An 18,169-nucleotide genomic window follows, 5' to 3' on the forward strand; every position below is an offset into this window, starting at 1 on the left:
TTTCCTGGGAATTTAGCAAATGCTCTCCATTGCACTTTCCACTAACCTTATGGTTTTCTCTCTCCTGCTCAGTCACTGCCACGAATTGCTTCTCGACTTCTCTCATGATGTGGTTGACTCTGCAAAAATGATAATTCTTGAATTTTGAAAATGCGCTCTATTGAGAAATATTGGAAAATCGCTCTATTGGCAAGAAATCTACTTTTTTTTTCGAATTTTAAAAAGTTTGATTTTTTACAAATAAACAGTACCTAGTGACAGTCTTCTCCAACTTTTCCAAATCCTCTGGTCTCACATCTCTGGCCGACCACGAATCCTCCTCGATCCCAATCATTTTTCTCAGAAACTCTCTGAGAATCTCATCCGACTTTCCTGGAACTTTTTGAATTTTTGAAATTCAAACTTCCCGCCCATTTACCTTGAGCATGCAGCCAAAATTGATAGCAGCCAATGCAATCTGAGATGGTGGGTAGACAAGAAGAACGTCCGTTTGCAGGGCATTCTGGAAGAACCTCATCGAGTCCCTACGAATTGATTCGAGGTCGAAATTCAGCAGAAGCATTCGAGTCTTCATATCCATCAGATGACCTTCGAACGGACGATATGGGCAGTGTACGGTAAGGTTGTAATTCAGAACTTTCATCAATTCCGGCTCCAGCTTCAGAATTCGTTCGGCATTTTGACGAGGGTCGCCCACACTAGAAATTGATGATGATCATTTTTTATATGATTTTTCTCAGTTGGGAGGTCGAAAATCAGGATTTGACCACGAAAAATCAGTATTTCGAAGCTAGAAATTATTTGAAATTCTGTATCTTGCTCATAAAAAAGGGGCGTTTGCCCTGGAAAAAGCAATGATTCGGCCCGCATTTGATTGAAAAACTCACTTCATGTTCTTGACAAAATCATCAATAGTGATATAAAACTCGTCGATCTTCATGGCGAGATAGAAGCAGCCCATCATTACCATCTGCAAATTTCGAATTTACAGTTTTTAGGTTTTCTAGGCCATTGACTATTGCGGCCTAATTTTTGGAAAATGAGTTTTCTAGGCCATAACCTTTTATGGCTTGAAAATGGCATGATATTCCCCTGGTTTGTTTTCTAGGTCATTTCAACGTGGTGCCCTAAATTTAGCATGTTGAGTTTCCTAGGCCACTAACTTTCATGTCCCCTAGAAAACTCAACATGCAAAAACTAGGGACCACGTTAGAATGACCTAGAAAATGTACCAGGGTCATGTTAGGCCATTTCTGACCCACAAAACACACGAAAAAACTCACTCTGATGGACGTATCGGATGGAACCCACACCAAGAAGGCTCTCTTGAAGAATGCCAAAGCGGTCCATTTCACCGATGGCCATATGTGTGGGCGAAATTTGTCGGCGAATCTGGAACAATGGAAATTTTGAGACAAGATCGGGGAAAAAAGAACAATTCTAGACTAAAAAATAGACAACAATTTGCCTTATATATTTCGAGGAGAATGCTTATTTCTAGTCTAAAAATGATTTTCCGGTATTTTCATACAAATTCGGACTTTAAAATTATGATTTTGAGACGAATTTCGGACCATTTTCTACGAAATTTTAGTTTAGCAAATTTCGATGATGCTTTTTCCTTACTTTAACGCCGCATCCTCAATGGATCTCTGCATCCGAAGCTCCTCTTCTGGAGTCACGAACAGCTCCAACTCCTCCGGTGTGATGACACTTTCATATTTCTCCCGAAACTTGATATTTGTCTCCAATCGAACCGCTGCCAACTTCTCCGGCGTGTACGTCCATTCTCTTTTCTGTGTGCTGGTGGAGTACATTCTCTATGCTGAAAATTCTAGTGAATTACTGAAAAATACTTCAAAAAAGGAATGGAAATTGGATTAAACCTCGTCAAACTGGCACATAAAATAGAAAAAAACTCATGTATTTCAACAATTAAAAATCATAAAAATCAACAAAAAACAATTTAAAAATCAATTATTTCCTTTTATTCTTCATTTTCGCCTCTCTCTGATGCTTGTGACTCTTTCTGGCGCCACCGAATCTCTGGAATGCTCCACGACGCTTCGTCTGCTCCTTGGCTCGAATCTCCGCGAATTTCTTCTTGGCTTTGGACAGAGACTCTTCGTTGTGAAGAATCTCGTCAACCATGGTCTTCTTTCTCTCCTTCTTCAGCATTCTGCTCGAGTAGAAGTCCTCAGGAGCGTCCACAACTCTACCGACCTGGGAAATTGCTCGTTTTCGACGTTAAGTTCATCAAAATCAATACCTGGAAGTACTTGGGAAGCACCGCTCGATCATTACGCTTGTAATGAGCCAATGGATCCAATGTTGACCTCATTTGAAGATACTCCAAATCTCTTTTGTGCTCTTCGGTGAGCTCTGTAGCTGGAAGATTGAACCAGTCGGATCCCTTAGTCTTCTCGCGTTCTGCCTGAAAAAAGAAACGCCGACTAGCATACTGAGGACGAAAAATCCAACCTTCTTATATCTAGCCAGCGCATTTCGGCCTAGAAGTCGAGTCTGTGGCTGGTGGTTATCCTCAAACTTTGGTCCGACCACTGCCTTTTCCAGAAGCTCCTTCAGGTCCTTATCCATCTCATAAGGCTCCAAATACGAGGTCCCGAGAAGGTCAACAGACAGGAAATTGCCTTCTTTTGCAGAATCATCTCCGCCGGCTCTGTCCACGACAAAGATATCATTAGCGTCTGCGAAATCCTCTTCTTGAGGTTGCGGTTCCTGGAAATCATAAAATGTTCGGTATTTAAAAGTGAAAAACTACCTTTTGCTGCTTGTTCTTCTTCGGAATTTCCTCATCGGAATCTGAATCGTCGCTGCTGGACACAGCGTCTGGATTCTGCTGCTGACGTAGTTTTTTGAAGTAGAGAGCAGACATTGTTGGCTGAAAAATGACGAAGTTGCCGAACAAAAAGAAGTATTTAACAAAAAAGGGCTCGAACACAAAAACATGGCTGAAGCCTAGAAATCACAGCCAGAGCATGGAAAAATTACAGCCAGAGTCTGAAAACCTTGGTTTTCTGATGAAAAAATGTTCGGAGAATTTTTCTATCACATTTTTTTTCCACCAAACAACAATGAAAATTGAATTTTCAGACGAATAAGGACGCAAAACAGAAAGATGGCTGAAGCCTAAAAATTACAGAAGCCAGTGCCTGGAAACCTTGATTTTCTGAGAAAAGAATTGTCGGAAAAGTTTTCTATCACATTATCTCCAGCAAAAAAACCAACGAAAATCGAGTTTTCAGGCGATTTTATGGAAAAAAATGCGGAAAATTGATGAAATCTAGCGGGGCGCACTTTCCTCGCGCGGTCGTGGCCTAAAAACCCCAACTCGGCCTCGGCAAAAAACCGCGGGAATTCAAAAAATGTGGTTTTCAAACGTAATAAGACTGAAAATCATCACATATCACTAAGACATTCACGTTTTTCATCGAAAATCTAGTCGAATGAGTACTAAAACTTTAGTAATTGAGCAAAAATTGTCTAATAATGTTTTTTGGGGCTCTACAGTACCCCGTTACAAAACCAGATTGTAACCCTTCTCTCCATTATCATCTGTTATCATCTTTGACGTCTTCCCAGCTTTTTTTCAGCCGTGCGAAAATCCGATACTTTTCTCTGCGTCTCCAAGATAAGCCTTATCTTTCCTCGCCGCGTCAACTTTTTCACCGATTTACCGGTCGCGGTGCGCCTTTAAAATGCGCAACGAATGGGTGGTGAAGAGGACATTTGTCGCCGCCAGAAATGGGTTTGAAGACGCGTCACGAGGATGATGATCCGAAGACAAAGGTTAGTTGGGAAAATTCTAGAATCCTATTTTTTGAAAACTACATTTCCAGGCCTATCGTCTTATCGGATATGCCGCTGTTACATTTTCGGCAGTCTCAGTTCTCTGTTTCTGTGTCACAATGCCAGTTGTCTTCACGTATGTCCAATCAGTGAAGCGTCAGATGTCTCATGAAATGGCCACGTGTAATGTGAATGCTCGTCAAATTTTTGATGACGTTGCAGCTCTGAAAGCCGGTTTCCCATTCGCCCCAGCTGGAAACCGTACCGCCCGTCAAGCTGGATACGATGGACATCCAAGCAAACCAGCTGGATCCTATGGAGGAGATTCTGAAGTGAAGGGAAACAGTCCAGGAGCCCAATATGGAGATGATAAGCCATTTGTAGCTGTTGGAGTTGAAGATGGACCACATACCGCCACTGTTACCGCTGACCATGAGGGTGCCTGTAACAGCTGCTGCCTTCCAGGACCACCAGGACCACCGGGACCACCAGGACGTCCAGGACCAAACGGAAAGGCGGGAGCTAACGGACTCAATGGAAACCCAGGACGTCCTCCAGAGGCACCATGCGAGCCAGTGACTCCACCACCATGCAAACCATGTCCAGCAGGACCAAAGGGACCACCAGGACCAGCTGGATATCCAGGAGCTGATGGACAACCGGGAGTGCAAGGAGAAAATGGAGAGAAGGGACCTGATGGAGGTCCAGGAGATAAGGGAAGATGTGGATCACCAGGAAAGGTTGGAGAGCAAGGAGCCACTGGAGAGAAGGGAGAGAATGCGGAGAACAATGAGCCGGTGCCTGGACCAAAGGGACCGCCAGGACAACCAGGACCACAAGGACCACGTGGAACTCCAGGACATCCAGGCGAGGATGGAGAGCCAGGAGCCGGAGGACCACCAGGAGAGAATGGAACCGATGGGGAGAATGGAGAGGATGGTGTTCCAGGTGTTCCAGGACACGATGGAAAGCCAGGAAGAGCTGGAGAACGCGGAATTTGCCCCAAGTATTGTGCCAAGGATGGAGGAATCTTCTTCGAGGATGGAACTCGTCGTTAAATGCGACTTTGAAAATTATTTATTTTTTTATAAAGCCATTTTTATCTCAAAAGTTGTTTTCTAACCTTCCCAGCCCTCTAAGACATCGTTGCACTCCAATAAAATCTTTAAAAAACAGTTTTTCCACCGCGGGGTTCAAACCCACAACCTGTCGCGCGATAGTCAATAACTCTACCACCACACCACACAGGCCTAAAAGCTTCGATATCGGCGATGTGCCCTATAAACCAGTGGAAAAACGCGCGCCACCTATTACTGCGTGAGCCTGCTTTTTCAAAAGAGAAAATTGCAATTTTTTCAACAAAAAAAAACGAAATCAACCGAAATTTTCAGCATTCGACACTAAAAATAACGGAATCCGAATTGTTTTCTCTTTTTTGTTTCTACTACGTTTCCCTTTTCGTATTTTTTTTTCAAAAATTGATCTTTCGATTCTTCCTCCAAAAATCTGAAAAAAATCTTCCCAGTCCGAAACAAAAAAAAGTCTCTGAATCGACATCGTTTTGTGACAAAAAAACTAGAAATTAGCTGAAATTAGCCGAGATCACGTTCTTCTGTAGTTCTCTCTGAGAATTCCCCGACGATTTTTTATTTAGTTGGCTGTTTTTTTTACCTTTTTTCATTCTATTTCTTTTTTTGCACAAATTTGAATATGTAAATCGAGCCAACAAGCCACTTTTCGAAAGCTTTTTCTGTTGTTTTGTGTTCAAAAATTCAAAAATTAAAGTTTCGCGCTGAAATTCCAGCCTACGACACTCCGAAATAACGGCGCTTCGCTGAAAATCCGTCGCCGCCAAATTCAAATTCCACTGCGAATTGTTCGATTTTTCACCTATTTCTTCGCTTCTCCTTTTCGAAATTTCCTAATTTTCGAAACAAAATGCCAAGTTCATTATCAGCACACATAATGACAGCTGTCGCTTTGCCCCTCTAATGCGCCTGCCTTATCAGTACGGCCCAATTTTCTTTCAGAACATAGAGTTTCCAGACCCGAATGCAGCAGCCAGTCACGCGAAAAGAGTGGTTGGCGAAGCGAAATCAGCCCGATTTACGAGTGGTTCGACGCAATTCCAGAGGATATGTGAGCTAGAAATAATGTTTTTTCAGCCAAAAATTATTTTTTTTTTCCAGCGAGAACCCCACAGAAAAAGCTCCATTGAGCTCGGTCAGGACGCGTTGGCAATTCAAGTAAGGAGGATACATTCTAGCGTTTCCCTCGAACATCAAATAAATTTAATGAAAAAAGAAAATCTTTCCTTTTTTTCTTTTTTGCTAAAATTGGAAAAAAAGCGGAGTTTTACAACATTTTAATGAGATTTAAAGCTATAAAAGGCCTCTTCTAGACATCTAAATTTCAGAATTCCTGGTCCGCAGCACTCGAAGTGAGTTAGGTCCCGCAACGAAAACTACCGTAACCTATAAAAAATCTTTTTTTTCATTTTTCCCTTCTATATTTTCCCCCAAAATTCCATCTGTCACAAGCCAGATGGCTGACCTCGTAATACAAAAATGTTCCAAAAACAAATTGTACTTTTTGTCTGCGTCTCCCCTTCCCCACACTCTCTCACTTCCCCTCTTCCTCAAGATTTCTTTCCCCCCCCCCCCCCCATTAAAAATGATCGAATTTTTCCTTTCTTTCTAGAAAATTCTATCATTTTCAGCGCCAAATAAATATGATCGAGTGCGAGCTGTGCTGTGAGTCCTATCGTCATCCGCACGACTTCCTGACCCTCTACAACTGCCGTCATCAGTACTGCAAGCGATGCGTGCTACGGGTTAGTTGAAAGGTCCTACAACGAAAACTACAGTAACCTGAAATACTTTCTTCGCGCGTTTTCCATTAATTTTTTTGGCAAAAAATCGACGAAAAATCAGTGAAAAAATTTTTAGATTACTGTAGTTATCGTTTCGGAACCACAACTCTGATTTTTTCAGCACACCACCATCTGCATCACTGAAGGCCGCATCGAAGTACCGTGTCCTGGATGTTCGGAGGACATCCATCCCAGCGATATCAAGTGAGCCAGAGCTCTCTGGAGCTTGACTGGAAATGAAAAATTCCGTATTTCTAAAGCGAAATTTCAAATTTTTTATTCCAAAAATTCGAAATTTTTAGCCAGAATATCGTATTTTTGAAGCCGAAATTCCGTTTTTTCAAAGCCGAAATTCCGTTTTTTCAAAGCCAAAAATCCGTTATTTTAAGCCTAAATTTCGCATTATTTATGTCAAAAATCCGAAAATTTCAGCCAAAATATGGTATTTTCTTAGCGAGAATTCCGTATTTTCAAAGCCAAATTCCACGTTTTTGATGTCAAAAATCAGTTATTTTAAACCTAAATTCCCAAATTTTAAGCCAATTTTCGTATTTACAGAGTCAAAAATCCGTAATTTTGAGCCAAAAATCCATATTTTTTATGTCAAAAATCAGTAATTTTCAGTAATTTTGAGCCGAAATTTCATATTTTTTATGTCAAAAATCCGTAATTTTGATCCGAAATTTCATATTTTTTATGTCAAAAATCAGTAATTTTGAGCCGAAAATCCATATTTTTAATGTCAAAAAACAGTAATTTTGAGCCAAAACTTCATATTTTTAAAGCCAAAAATCATCAATTTTAAGCCAAAATTTTGTATTTTTAACGTCAAAAATTTGTATTTTCAAAGCCAATTTTCACATTTTTGATGTCAGAAATCAGCAATTTTAAGCCAAAGTTTCATATTTTCAGAACCAAAATTCCATATTTTTTAAGTCAAAAATCAGTACTTTAAAGCCAAAATGTCGTATTTTTAGAGCCAAAATTTCGTGTTTTTAAATACAAAATTACGTAGTTTAGATCCAAAATTCCATATTTTTAAAGCCGAAAATCAACAATTTTAAGCCGAATTTTCGCTTTATTAATGCCGAAAATCCGAAAATTTCAGCCAAAATATCGTATTTTAAAAGCCAGCATTTTAAATTTTTGATGTCAAAAATCTCTAATTGTAAGCCGAAGTTTCGTATTAACAGAGTCGAAAATTCGTAATTTTGAGCCGAAATTTCATATTTTTTATGTCAAAAATCATCAATTTTAAGCCACAATGTTGTATTTTTAACGTCAAAAATCCGTACTTTAAGGCAAAATTTCTTACCGTTAAAGCCAAAATTTCATATTCTCAATGCCAAAATCCTATTTTTCCAGAATCATCACCGACGACGACCGGATTCTGTACGAAAAATATGAGATGTTCAGTGTGCGCCGAGTGCTCATGACTATGGACGACATGCGTTTTTGTCCAGCGCCAGACTGCGGGTAATTAAGTTTTTTAGGGTTAATTTCCTGCTTGACCTTGTTTTTAACCTAATTTTCGCCATTGCTATCATTCTGGTACAAAAATGCAAGATCAAGGTCCCGCAACGACAACTACAGTAACCTATAAAATATTGTTTTTTCGGAATCATTTTCTCGATTTTTATTGCTTTTTGATAGTTAAAATTTTACTAAAACGCACGAAAATCGATGAGAAAAAAATCCGGAAAATTGAATTATTTTTAAGTTACGGTAGTTTTTCCTGGACCTAACACATTTTTCCCTTTCTAAAAAAGGCTTTTCCAGATTCGCCGTCATCGTCCCAAACGGAAGTCGGTGCCCGCGGATCTCTTGCTATAATCCACGATGCCAAGAGGAATTCTGTTTCGATTGCAAACAATTTTGGCATCAAGGCAAGGCATGCGTCGAGTTCTCGCCGAATGGTAAGCCCAAATTTCCGAAAAATCAAAACTCCGTAGATCTGTGAATCCAGATGTCCCCCTAACAAGCTTCCCTTCAGATCCCACCTCGTGCCGCCCGTGTCCCCGCTGCCAAACCCTCATCATGAAGGCCAACGATGGCTCGTGCAACCACATGACCTGCACAATGTGTCGTGCAGAATTCTGTTGGCTATGCCTCAAAGAAATCACCGACTTCCACTACATGTCGCCCACTGGATGCACATTTTGGGGTAAAAAGCCATGGAGTGCCAAGAGAAAACTCATGTGGCAAATTGGAACATTGATTGGGACACCGGCTGTTGTCGTGGCGACTGCAGTGGTTTCAGTGCCTTTGATCATGGGTTTGGTACCCTATTCCATTGGAAAAAAGGTCTATCGGAAGATGAAATCCGAGTCGAAGGCTAAAAGAGCGATTTCGACGGCGGCGGCGGTGACTGGATCGGCTATAGTGTCACCGGTAGTTGCTGGTGTGGCTGTTGGTGAGTAAATTTATCCATTTTTATCATTTTTAGGACAAAAATTCATAAAAGTCAAGCATGTTTCTGAAGGTATTTTTGCCTCAAATTCGAAATTTATTTCGAAAATTCCCCAAATTTTCCACCCCAAATCCAATTTTTTCTCAGTACTCGGCGTCCCTCTTGCCATCGGCTACACGTACATTATGGTTCCCAAAGCCCTCATCCACGACGTCACTGATATGATGAACAAGAAAAAGCAGCCCGAAATCATGGAAATCACCGCCGGCGAGCTTCTAAAACTCTCGATGGATGAGAGTGAAGAGCTATGCAAGAAGCCGTCCACCATCGTCACGTCGTCAGAGACTTCAGAATACCGAAACGCCGATGGCTCGGCCCCCGGACCTTCCTCCGTGACGTCTTCTGACTATTCAGAAGACTTTGATTCGACTGACTTTGTGGAGTTGACGACGGATTCCGATTAATTCTAGTTCCAGTTTGATTTGAATGTATATTTCTCTGTGTGTCCGAAAATCTGTACATTTTCCCTTTTCTTTTAGTTTTATCATTTTTTCTCTTAATCATAATATTTGAATTCCCGATCTTTTCCCCCCGCTGCTTCTTCTGTCCCACTTTTTTCTCTGATTTGATATTAAATTGATTAATAATTTTATAACTTAAAAATACTTTAAACAGAAAAGATCAATATTTAGGCTTCTTATACTCTCCACCGCCTCCTTCTCCGGCCTTTCTCTTATCCATAATCTTATTGATCTCGTTGAGCTCTCGGTCCAGTTTCTTGGCCTCTGAGACAGCCGTTTGCTTCTTATTCTTTCGTCCTCCCTCTCCATTTTTGACTCCGTATTGATAGGCGGCCTTTGGGAGTGCTTCACGACCTTCCTGCAACGAATTTAGAGTTAATTTGAGCTATTTCTAGCTTTAAAACTACCGTAAAACCTGTATTAGAGGGGCCCTTCTATTTTTTTTCAGAATACCTCTGGAGGGCCCTTCTAATACAGGTTTTACGGTAATTCGAGCTATTTATGGATAATTTAAAGGAGGCCAGACATGAAAATTTTCAAAAGTCTAGTTTTTTGATATATGACACCGTACAGTCAGAAAATAACAAGGGACACCAAAACAATAACTCCCTGTTATTGTACAAGCGAAAACGCGACCGTTCTTCCAAGCGGCACCCAATCCTCGTTTCATAATCGTTTTAGCGGCAGAAGCCGACAAGCCCTGTGTGGTGTAGAGGTGAGCGCGCTTGTCTATCAGTCGTGCATCGCGGGTTCAACTTCCAGATGTCCATTTTCGTTTTTTTTTCATGCGGCGACATCTTGGAATGACCGAATAACTAAAAAAAGTCGGGAATAGTTGCCTAACATTGAAGAAATTTAGTGTATACTAAAAAAAATAAATGCTCGTCAAATAACGCGCATTGGGTCGCAATCGCGCGATTTTCCGTCAGAATACATGATCTCGCCCCGAGAAAACCCAGTAGACTTTCGTGTCTGGCCTCCTTTAAAATCAAAATTATGGTCTAAAAATGAAAATTTTGAGTTTAGTCGAGCTCTAACAACCACTCACCATATACGTGGCATACTCCTCCTCGGTATCGAAATCCCACCGATTCACCGCTTGATTCTTCTTCGCTCCTGAATCCATTTTCGAATAATCAGCCTCCTCATCCGAATCCCAAGCTCCGCCCATTTCCACAAGCCCTCCTGGATAGCATTCATCGTATCCTGACGACGCCTCCATCTCTTTCCTCTTTCTCTCTCGCTCCTTTGCCTTTTCAGCCTCTCGCTCCCTTTCTCTTTCCTTCTGGCGCTCCTTTTCAGCTCGCTCCCGTTCTCTCTGCTGCTCCCGACGCTTCTGTTCTTCTTCTCTCCTCGAGTTGGCTGTCTTCTCGAAGTAACGATCGCGGTCACGGCTTCTAGATCGCTCACGTCTTCTATCCCTGTCGTCTCTGCGGTCGCGGTTGTCTCTGTGATCTCTCGAATCTCTAGAATCCCTTGCCTTTCTCGACGGCACATATTCATCCAAATCGTCGTAGATGCTGTCTCCTTTAGGTGCAGAAGACACGGTTCCTGATGACGTGGGGGCTCTGAATTCATCCTTCTTCTTTTTCTTGGGTTCCGCGCGAAGATGGGAGAGCACATGGGCCAATTTTGAAATGATGAGGCTGTTTGCCTGGATGGATTGAGCCGATTCAGCGCGAGGGAGGTCGTGGAGGGATCTGAAAATATTTTTTTGAACTAAAAATATCGAATTTCTTCTATTTTTACCTCAACAACGTCGTCGGAATATCCGTTTCCTCATCTTCCAACTCCACAACGTACGCCATCTTTCCCTTCGCGAACAAATCGTTTCTCAACGGAACCTCATTCTTGAATAGCACTCGATGAAGCGATCGAACCATTCGATTCTCGGAATGACTCTGTGCCAATTCCTGCGTCAACGACGATGCTCCTTCCGGCTTCTTTTTCATTTCCAACGCCTCCACGTCATTATCATTGTCTTCCTCGTCGTCCTCATTCATCTCGCTTCGAACTTTGTTCAGAAGAGAGTAATCGAGACCTTTTACCAAGTGAGTATGCTCCAGATCACCACCAAGATACTTTGATTCCAGGATAGCTTGTTTTCTGAGATCCGCCTGATCTTGAGCGGTTCGTGCGTCTCCTGGGACGGCACGATAGGCAGCGGTGAGCTTCGTCGTGTCTTCCTTCTCCTAAAAAACTGATTTTCAGTTAATTTTTCTCAAATTTCGATCAACTCACGTCTCCTTGCTTTCTTCTTTCCGCTGCTCGATCCCTATAATTCTTTAAAATACTCTTCAAATGCGCCTCATCCTCGTCGGCTTCCGTCTTCTCCTTCTTCGTCTTCCCGTGCGATGGAGCCTGATGCTTTTTGAACTTCGCGGGCTTGAGATGTTTATGTTTGAAGCTCGCCGGCTTCTCATCGTTCGACGACTTGGCTTCCGGCTTCGCGAAGGCCGACGAAGCCGGTCGATCGCTCCTGGTCGAAGTGAGGAGCTTCCGAAAGTCCTCGTTTCGAAGGTTCCTGAAAAAATCGATTTTTTGGATGCAATGCGAAGTAAAAAGGCTTACGTCGGATTATCGCTCATAGTTCACCGGTTTTCTCGTTGTTTCGGGTGTAGAAAGCTGAAAAATGTGACATTTAATTTTCAATACTTTTTGGACGGTTACAAATAAAATAACGACATTAAGTGATGACTTTTACGAACTATAACATCAAAATTTGCAATTTTCACTAATTTTTTTAGCGAAAATCAATGAAAACTGGCTGGAAACACTGAAAAACTGAAGAAAACGATTTTTCAAAGGAAAAACTATTTATTTAGCTGTAGAGCGCACTTTATTTTCGTGGCCGGCGGACTAGTTGTTTTGCGACCGCGCGGTTGTCACTCGAGGGGGTGTTTGAATGGGTTTTTTCTTGTCACTGAACTAGAGAAGAGTTAGTTTAGATTAGTGCAAAAATGGAGCGAAATTGATAAATTTTGAATCTTTTTTTTTTCGAGTCTTTATGTAACAAAATTTTTTAGGTTATCACTAGAAAAAGAGAAAAAGTAGGTAGAGACATTAAACGTTTGGCGACTTGGTTTGAGCAGTTTATTGGAGATTTTGTGCGAGATTTGGGTTAAAAAGTGGAAAATTGGATTTATTTTAAAAACATTTCGGCAAAAAATCAATAAATTTCTATGGAAACCCGTTCGAGAATAGGCAAGTTGGCACCAGTAAACAGCATTTGAGAATCTTTTATTTCAATAAACACAACTAAAATTTTAAAGCTAACTGAAATGGATAAATCCTGGTTGAAAAAGGATAAAAGTTAAAACTCGTTGTATAATAATTTTCTCATTGGAATTTTGTTGGCTTCGAATTTTTCGAACGCTTGGGGCAAGGTGAGGGATAGAGCTACAAAATCGGAATCTGAAAGTAAACATTTTTTTTTGGAAAACAAAGCCAATGAAATTTGAAGTTTTAAAAACATTACTTGTTTCCAGTACCCTTCATAGACGACCAACTAGAACTTCATTCAATTAATTTCGACAATTGTGGGATAAAAAATAAATAAAAATGCGAGTCTACAGATCGATTCTCGTATCATTCGAATCTTCTCTCTCGAGCTGGAAGGCGTAGAACTGTATAATTTTCATACATGTGGATGGCCGGGCCGCCTAGGACAACTTTTCGAAAATTTTATTTTTCGAATGTGCCAAAATATTTATATTGGCACAAATATTAATCCAAATGCATACAACCATCCGAAAAAGTCATTTAATTGAATTTTTAGCAAAAAAAAATCAAACTTCATTAAGCCAAAGAGGAAATTTTTTTTTCTAATTACGACTTCAAAACAGTTTTTGTCGACAGTATCGGCCTCTAGTGTGCATTTTCATTCACTAAGAAGAAAAACCATCTCGCAATATGATAATTCGCTCTAAAATTTCAAAATTTTCAAAAAGCGGGCCGGCCCGGCCATGTGTAATTTTTTCCGACCCGGCCCGGCCCGCTTCCAGAAAAATCTCAGCCCAGCCCGGCCCACGAATTTCTGAATTTCTGAGTTTCTGAATTTCTGAATTTCTGAATTTACGAATTTCTGAATTTCTGAATTTCTAAATTTATAAATTTCTGAATTTCTCATACTTGTAACGGGCCGGGCCGGGCTTTTTCCCGAATTTCCGAGGCCCGGCCCGGCGGGCCTGTCATTCCACAAGTTTTGAAAATTTCAAAAAACCAAAAAAAAATCACATAAGGGAAGACCCTTATGTGATTTTTTTCGATCAAAAAATTTTTTTCGAGTTTTTTTGATATTTTTTGATCAAACAGACAAACAATCCAAAAAGCACAAAAAAAATATAAAAAATTGTATTGAGAGCTCAAAATTCGGTTCAAAATGATAAAATTTTTGTTACCGGGCCTTCCGGACCGGGCCCGGGCCTTGAAATTTTCCTCAGGCCCGGGCCCGGGCTTTGGCGGGCCGGCCCGGAATTTTACAAGTATGGAATTTCTGAATTTCTAAATTTCTGAATTTCTAAATTTCTGAATTTCTGAACTTCTGAATTTCTGAATTTCTAAATTTCTAAATTTCTGAACTTCTGAATTTCTGAATTTCTGAATTTCTGAATTTCTGAATTTCTGAATTTCTGAATTTCTGAATTTCTGAATTTCTAAATTTCTGAATTTCTGAATTTCTGAACTTCTGAATTTCTGAATTTCTGAATTTCTGAATTTCTGAATTTTGAGATTCTTCAAACTTACAAATTATACCATCCGAATAGAGAAATCGAAAAAAGAACATTTCGACAAAAAATATTATATGGAAAATTTTTGATGCCCAAAAAATGCATTACCGTTTGTTGGGTACGACTGAAAATTTCAAAGTGTACTAAACAAAAATAGAGCTTCAATTTTGGACCCCTCTTGGCCTTCCTTGGTAAAATCTCATCGCCTTCCTCTGTTTTTTTACGAATTTTTTTCTTTTTCAACAATGAACAGTGTCGGTGGTTCCTGGCCCTCCTCTTCTGAAATTTCCGGATGCAATGATCAAAAAATGCGTATTGCAACAAAACTTTTATTGTACATAGCCTTTTTTCAACTTTTCCCGATTCCTCCCGAAAATATAAAATTCTCCCGCTTCCGCTTTCCTTTTTCCTAGAGAGCATCAAAAATGAAACTTTCCATCTTCATTTTCCTATGCTTCTCTATACTATCATCCGCTATCTATTTTAGTGGTGGTAGCCAAAATAGATATCCTTCTGAATCTCATGATGGTTATGATGATTACTATGCGCCCCAGAGACCTCCGAGTTATGATAACTATGGTCCACCACATAGACCGCCACATAGACCACCACCACGACCGTATCCGCCGCCAAGACCGCATCCGCCACCAACAGCTCGTCCGCCACCCTGTCCGAAAGGGTGGTACTGGACACAGAGGGAGTATGGTGGATGGTGTATGAAGGTGAGTCAGGGAAAATTGTCTAGGAGTTTTGGCATTCAGAAAGGGTCCATTATCAAAATTCGAAAATCGTTCCAAGCGTACGTGTAAACCGGGCCTACCGAGCCTTTGCGGGCCCTGCATTCTTTTTTTAGAATCAATATTTTGAACCAACTGAATAACTGAAATAGAACTTGACGAGTACCACAAAATAATAATTTTTGCAAAACTGTATCTTGCACATAGTTACAGACAAAAAAAACAGGCAAAACATGGCTTCGCTACTTTATAGCTTGTAACTTTGTTCATTGACAAGATACAGCTTTCCAAATAGTATTATCTTGCAGGACGAGACGAGTTCAATCATATTTATTTTAGTTGGTCCAAAATGATTGATTCTAAAAGAAACTATGGCGGAGCCCGCGAAGACCCGACAAAGACTTACAAATATAATTTTCGGTATTCCCTGGAACCGTGGACCACCCAACTGCAGAGAAGCTGTGCCGAGCTAAAGGAGCAGTACTTTCCGGGTTCAGAACCAGAACGGAAATCAACTTTGTTATTGGTAAGCTCTAAATGCATTTTTTAACCGAACTTAAGTTTCCTAGGCGACGGAATGTCCGTAATCCTGCCACAACCCAGTGGAGGTGTCTGGGTTGGAGTTAAAAGAGTTCCCAGATGCATCGGACAACACTTGACTCCCGCTTGTAAAAAAACTCATAGCTTCTATTGGACAGACGGTTCGGCGAATGGATATGAAGCAATGAAATTTCAACCTAACGAACCGGATAATAAGTATGGTCTTACTTGAGCCAGTTATTCCAAAATTCCACTTTTGACCTAGCAATTTCCAGCGGAGGCAAAAACTGTGCGTTGCTGATGATATCTTACGGACCAAAAGTTCCCGCTGAACATCCGTTGAATATAGGACAGATGATTGATGTTCCGTAAGTTGGAAAATTTTGAAAAAAATCAGAAAGCCAGTTTTCAGATGTAGCCAGAATGCAAACTCTTATTGGCCACCTGGCTCCAAACCCCGACAGAATAGAGCATATGTATGTGGGAGGAGGACTCCTGGCTATGGATAATTTGTTATAATTAGCTGATAAATATTTGGAAACTGTTAATAAATTAATTTTTAATCTCTTTCATTCAATTGAATACCGTACTCCGGCCATTCTGACAGAAAATCTACCCTATTCGTTGAACTAAATTACCTCGGTTTCTATGAAAGATATCAAAAATTCGCAAACTGATGAAATATTATTGACATTATGATAAGTAATTGATCAGTTGACACATTTTTGATATCTCTTCTCCTTGACTTGCTCTTTGAGCTAAATTATCTCGGTTCCCATGAGAGATATCAAAAATCTGTAAATTAGTAAAATATTGGAAATACTATGATAAACAATTTATCAGTTGACAGCATTTTGATATCTCTTTCAGAAATTGAGATAATAGAGATTAAAGAGCACTCATAGGGTGACATTATATCAAAGGAAGTACTGTAGTTACAGCTGAATTTTCCAACTTTTTACATTTAAAAATTGATTGAGAATAGTAATAAATATTGATCCCTTTAATCATTCTGACAATATTCATTTATTCCATTTCAAAAAAATCAAAAAATTAGGCTTTCGGCTTCTTTCCACAGATGTACGCCTTGATGTCCCGATCCTTTCTGTCCATTTTGACATAGTCGAAATCGCAACTGAAACTTCCCAAAATTGTTGTTCCATATCTCAATTCCTCTTATCTCTCACCTGACATCATCCAAAAGTGCCGTCTGGGATCCGAGCACACTTCCAGTGTATGAAGCAGTGAGTGTGGCACAGTTTTGGCTGCGACTGAATTTTATAATCATTTTGTTTGTATTCTGGATACTCAGTGAGTAGTACTCACTTTCTAGCATTATCCGGTTGATTGCATGCCCATCCAAGACCATGGGTTCCTGTAGCCGAGTTATCGGTCCACAGGAAACTGGTAGCCCAGGTGCAGTTTCGAGTCAAACCAACCTTCTCACAACTCGTTTGTCTTTTTAGGCCGACCCAGATGCTTCCAGTGCTTGGGTAGATGTGGGTGGAGACGGTGTCTGGAAGGGGAGGTTTTCCTTTTTAAGCAGCTACCGTAATCACTAGAACAACCAAACCCCCTAACCTTTCAATTTGAGCTCAATTATCTCGGTTCCTGTCCAAGTTATCAAAAAGTGCTCAACTGATTAAATGTTTATCATAACATCATCTACGTTTTATTAGTTGACCACTTTTTATATCTCTGACAGAAACCGAGATAAATTTACTCAAAATTAAATGTTAAGGGCGGATGCTACAAGTCTTTCGGTAAGCATCTAATTTTAAGTCTTATGTTTTTTTTTTTTTTTTTTTTTTGGCTTATTGTAACACTGGCAACTAACTGTAAAGATAAACAATAAGAAGCTGGCAATGCTGCTTTTCTAGGAGGTAGATCAAAAACCTCCTCAGACGAGTTGAGAACTGAAGTCCCGGTGAGAAAAAATCAGTTTACGAAAACCAGAAAATCTCCTGCCGCGTGTACGCCGCAGGACTTTTTTTGGGTTTTCCTCGCCGGCAGGAGATCTCATCTCGCCTGAGTCTAAAAAAGCTGACCAACTAGCCTAGGCTCCTAGCAAGACCCACACATCCTGAACAACTCACATGTCACATATAACGACTCCAACTGATTCTGAAGCCCTGACAAAGTCGCTCCTTGCGCTTGGCAACGCTGCTCGGCAGTTGACTGGGTTATAGAATCCTCGTAGAAAATCTGAAACTCTTAATTCCTCTCCTTCGGAACATTGCTCTTGTAAACTTCTGGTAATCTTGTTACCCTAGAATTTTGAAGAATTTGTCCGGTGGCCGAGGGGTGCACGCACTTGTCTGGTAATCTTGTTTTGCGGGTTCGAGCCCACCTTCTTTTAAACTTTTTGTTTTTGCATTTTTTGGCCATTCATCAGTTTTTCACTTCTTATTGTGACTCGGGTATCCATAAAAGCTACCCTAGAATTTTGAAGAATTTTAAATTTTTTCGAATTTTCTAGGTTTTTCATGACCAACATTATCGAAAAATTGGATGAAAAATTTTTTTGAATTTTTTTCATTTCAACAATA

General features: G+C 40.4%; 7 protein-coding genes across 7 annotated transcripts in view; 3 read left to right on the forward strand and 4 right to left on the reverse strand.

Annotated features, from left to right (window-relative positions):
• Positions 1–1,817, reverse strand: part of Cbr-cyh-1 — a gene marked incomplete at both ends in the record, with an annotated part of 2,478 nt that extends 661 nt beyond the window's left edge. The window contains 6 exons of the mRNA XM_045242890.1: positions 47–119; positions 252–367; positions 419–698; positions 888–970; positions 1,308–1,392; positions 1,627–1,817. Of these exons, the coding sequence (XP_045096296.1) occupies positions 47–119; positions 252–367; positions 419–698; positions 888–970; positions 1,308–1,392; positions 1,627–1,817 (828 nt within the window). The remainder of the gene's footprint in view (positions 1–46; positions 120–251; positions 368–418; positions 699–887; positions 971–1,307; positions 1,393–1,626) is intronic.
• Positions 1,818–1,977: 160 nt separating this feature from the next.
• Positions 1,978–2,896, reverse strand: CBG17763 (the record flags this gene model as incomplete). The annotated part of the gene is made up of 4 exons (XM_045242891.1): positions 1,978–2,223; positions 2,270–2,434; positions 2,482–2,739; positions 2,783–2,896. 4 exons carry the CDS (start codon positions 2,894–2,896, stop codon positions 1,978–1,980), a joined length of 783 nt encoding a protein of 260 aa, XP_045096295.1.
• Positions 2,897–3,765: 869 nt separating this feature from the next.
• On the forward strand, positions 3,766–4,868 carry Cbr-col-71 (the record flags this gene model as incomplete). Its single annotated transcript, XM_002631781.2, has 2 exons — positions 3,766–3,810; positions 3,861–4,868. 2 exons carry the CDS (start codon positions 3,766–3,768, stop codon positions 4,866–4,868), a joined length of 1,053 nt encoding a protein of 350 aa, XP_002631827.2.
• Positions 4,869–5,862: 994 nt separating this feature from the next.
• On the forward strand, positions 5,863–9,556 carry CBG17760 (the record flags this gene model as incomplete). The annotated part of the gene is made up of 8 exons (XM_045242892.1): positions 5,863–5,949; positions 6,000–6,056; positions 6,530–6,643; positions 6,804–6,886; positions 8,048–8,158; positions 8,462–8,598; positions 8,676–9,095; positions 9,240–9,556. The coding sequence occupies 8 exons, from the start codon at positions 5,863–5,865 to the stop codon at positions 9,554–9,556; spliced, it is 1,326 nt and encodes a 441-aa protein (XP_045096294.1).
• Positions 9,557–9,773: 217 nt separating this feature from the next.
• Positions 9,774–12,201, reverse strand: Cbr-smu-2 (the record flags this gene model as incomplete). The annotated part of the gene is made up of 5 exons (XM_002631779.1): positions 9,774–9,971; positions 10,662–11,313; positions 11,363–11,805; positions 11,855–12,137; positions 12,185–12,201. The coding sequence occupies 5 exons, from the start codon at positions 12,199–12,201 to the stop codon at positions 9,774–9,776; spliced, it is 1,593 nt and encodes a 530-aa protein (XP_002631825.1).
• Positions 12,202–14,768: 2,567 nt separating this feature from the next.
• CBG17758 lies at positions 14,769–16,129 on the forward strand (the record flags this gene model as incomplete). Its single annotated transcript, XM_045242893.1, has 4 exons — positions 14,769–15,043; positions 15,642–15,836; positions 15,896–15,988; positions 16,033–16,129. The coding sequence occupies 4 exons, from the start codon at positions 14,769–14,771 to the stop codon at positions 16,127–16,129; spliced, it is 660 nt and encodes a 219-aa protein (XP_045096293.1).
• Positions 16,130–16,673: 544 nt separating this feature from the next.
• CBG17757 overlaps positions 16,674–18,169 on the reverse strand; it is a gene marked incomplete at both ends in the record, with an annotated part of 2,256 nt that continues 760 nt past the window's right edge. Inside the window, 4 exons of the mRNA XM_045242894.1 lie at positions 16,674–16,755; positions 16,808–16,891; positions 16,947–17,136; positions 17,717–17,825. Coding sequence (XP_045096292.1) covers positions 16,674–16,755; positions 16,808–16,891; positions 16,947–17,136; positions 17,717–17,825 — 465 coding nt within the window. The remainder of the gene's footprint in view (positions 16,756–16,807; positions 16,892–16,946; positions 17,137–17,716; positions 17,826–18,169) is intronic.

The sequence above is a fragment of the Caenorhabditis briggsae genome (genome assembly GCF_000004555.2).
Source record: "Caenorhabditis briggsae complete genome, chrII, whole genome shotgun sequence".
Classification (NCBI taxonomy): Eukaryota; Metazoa; Nematoda; class Chromadorea; order Rhabditida; family Rhabditidae; genus Caenorhabditis; species Caenorhabditis briggsae.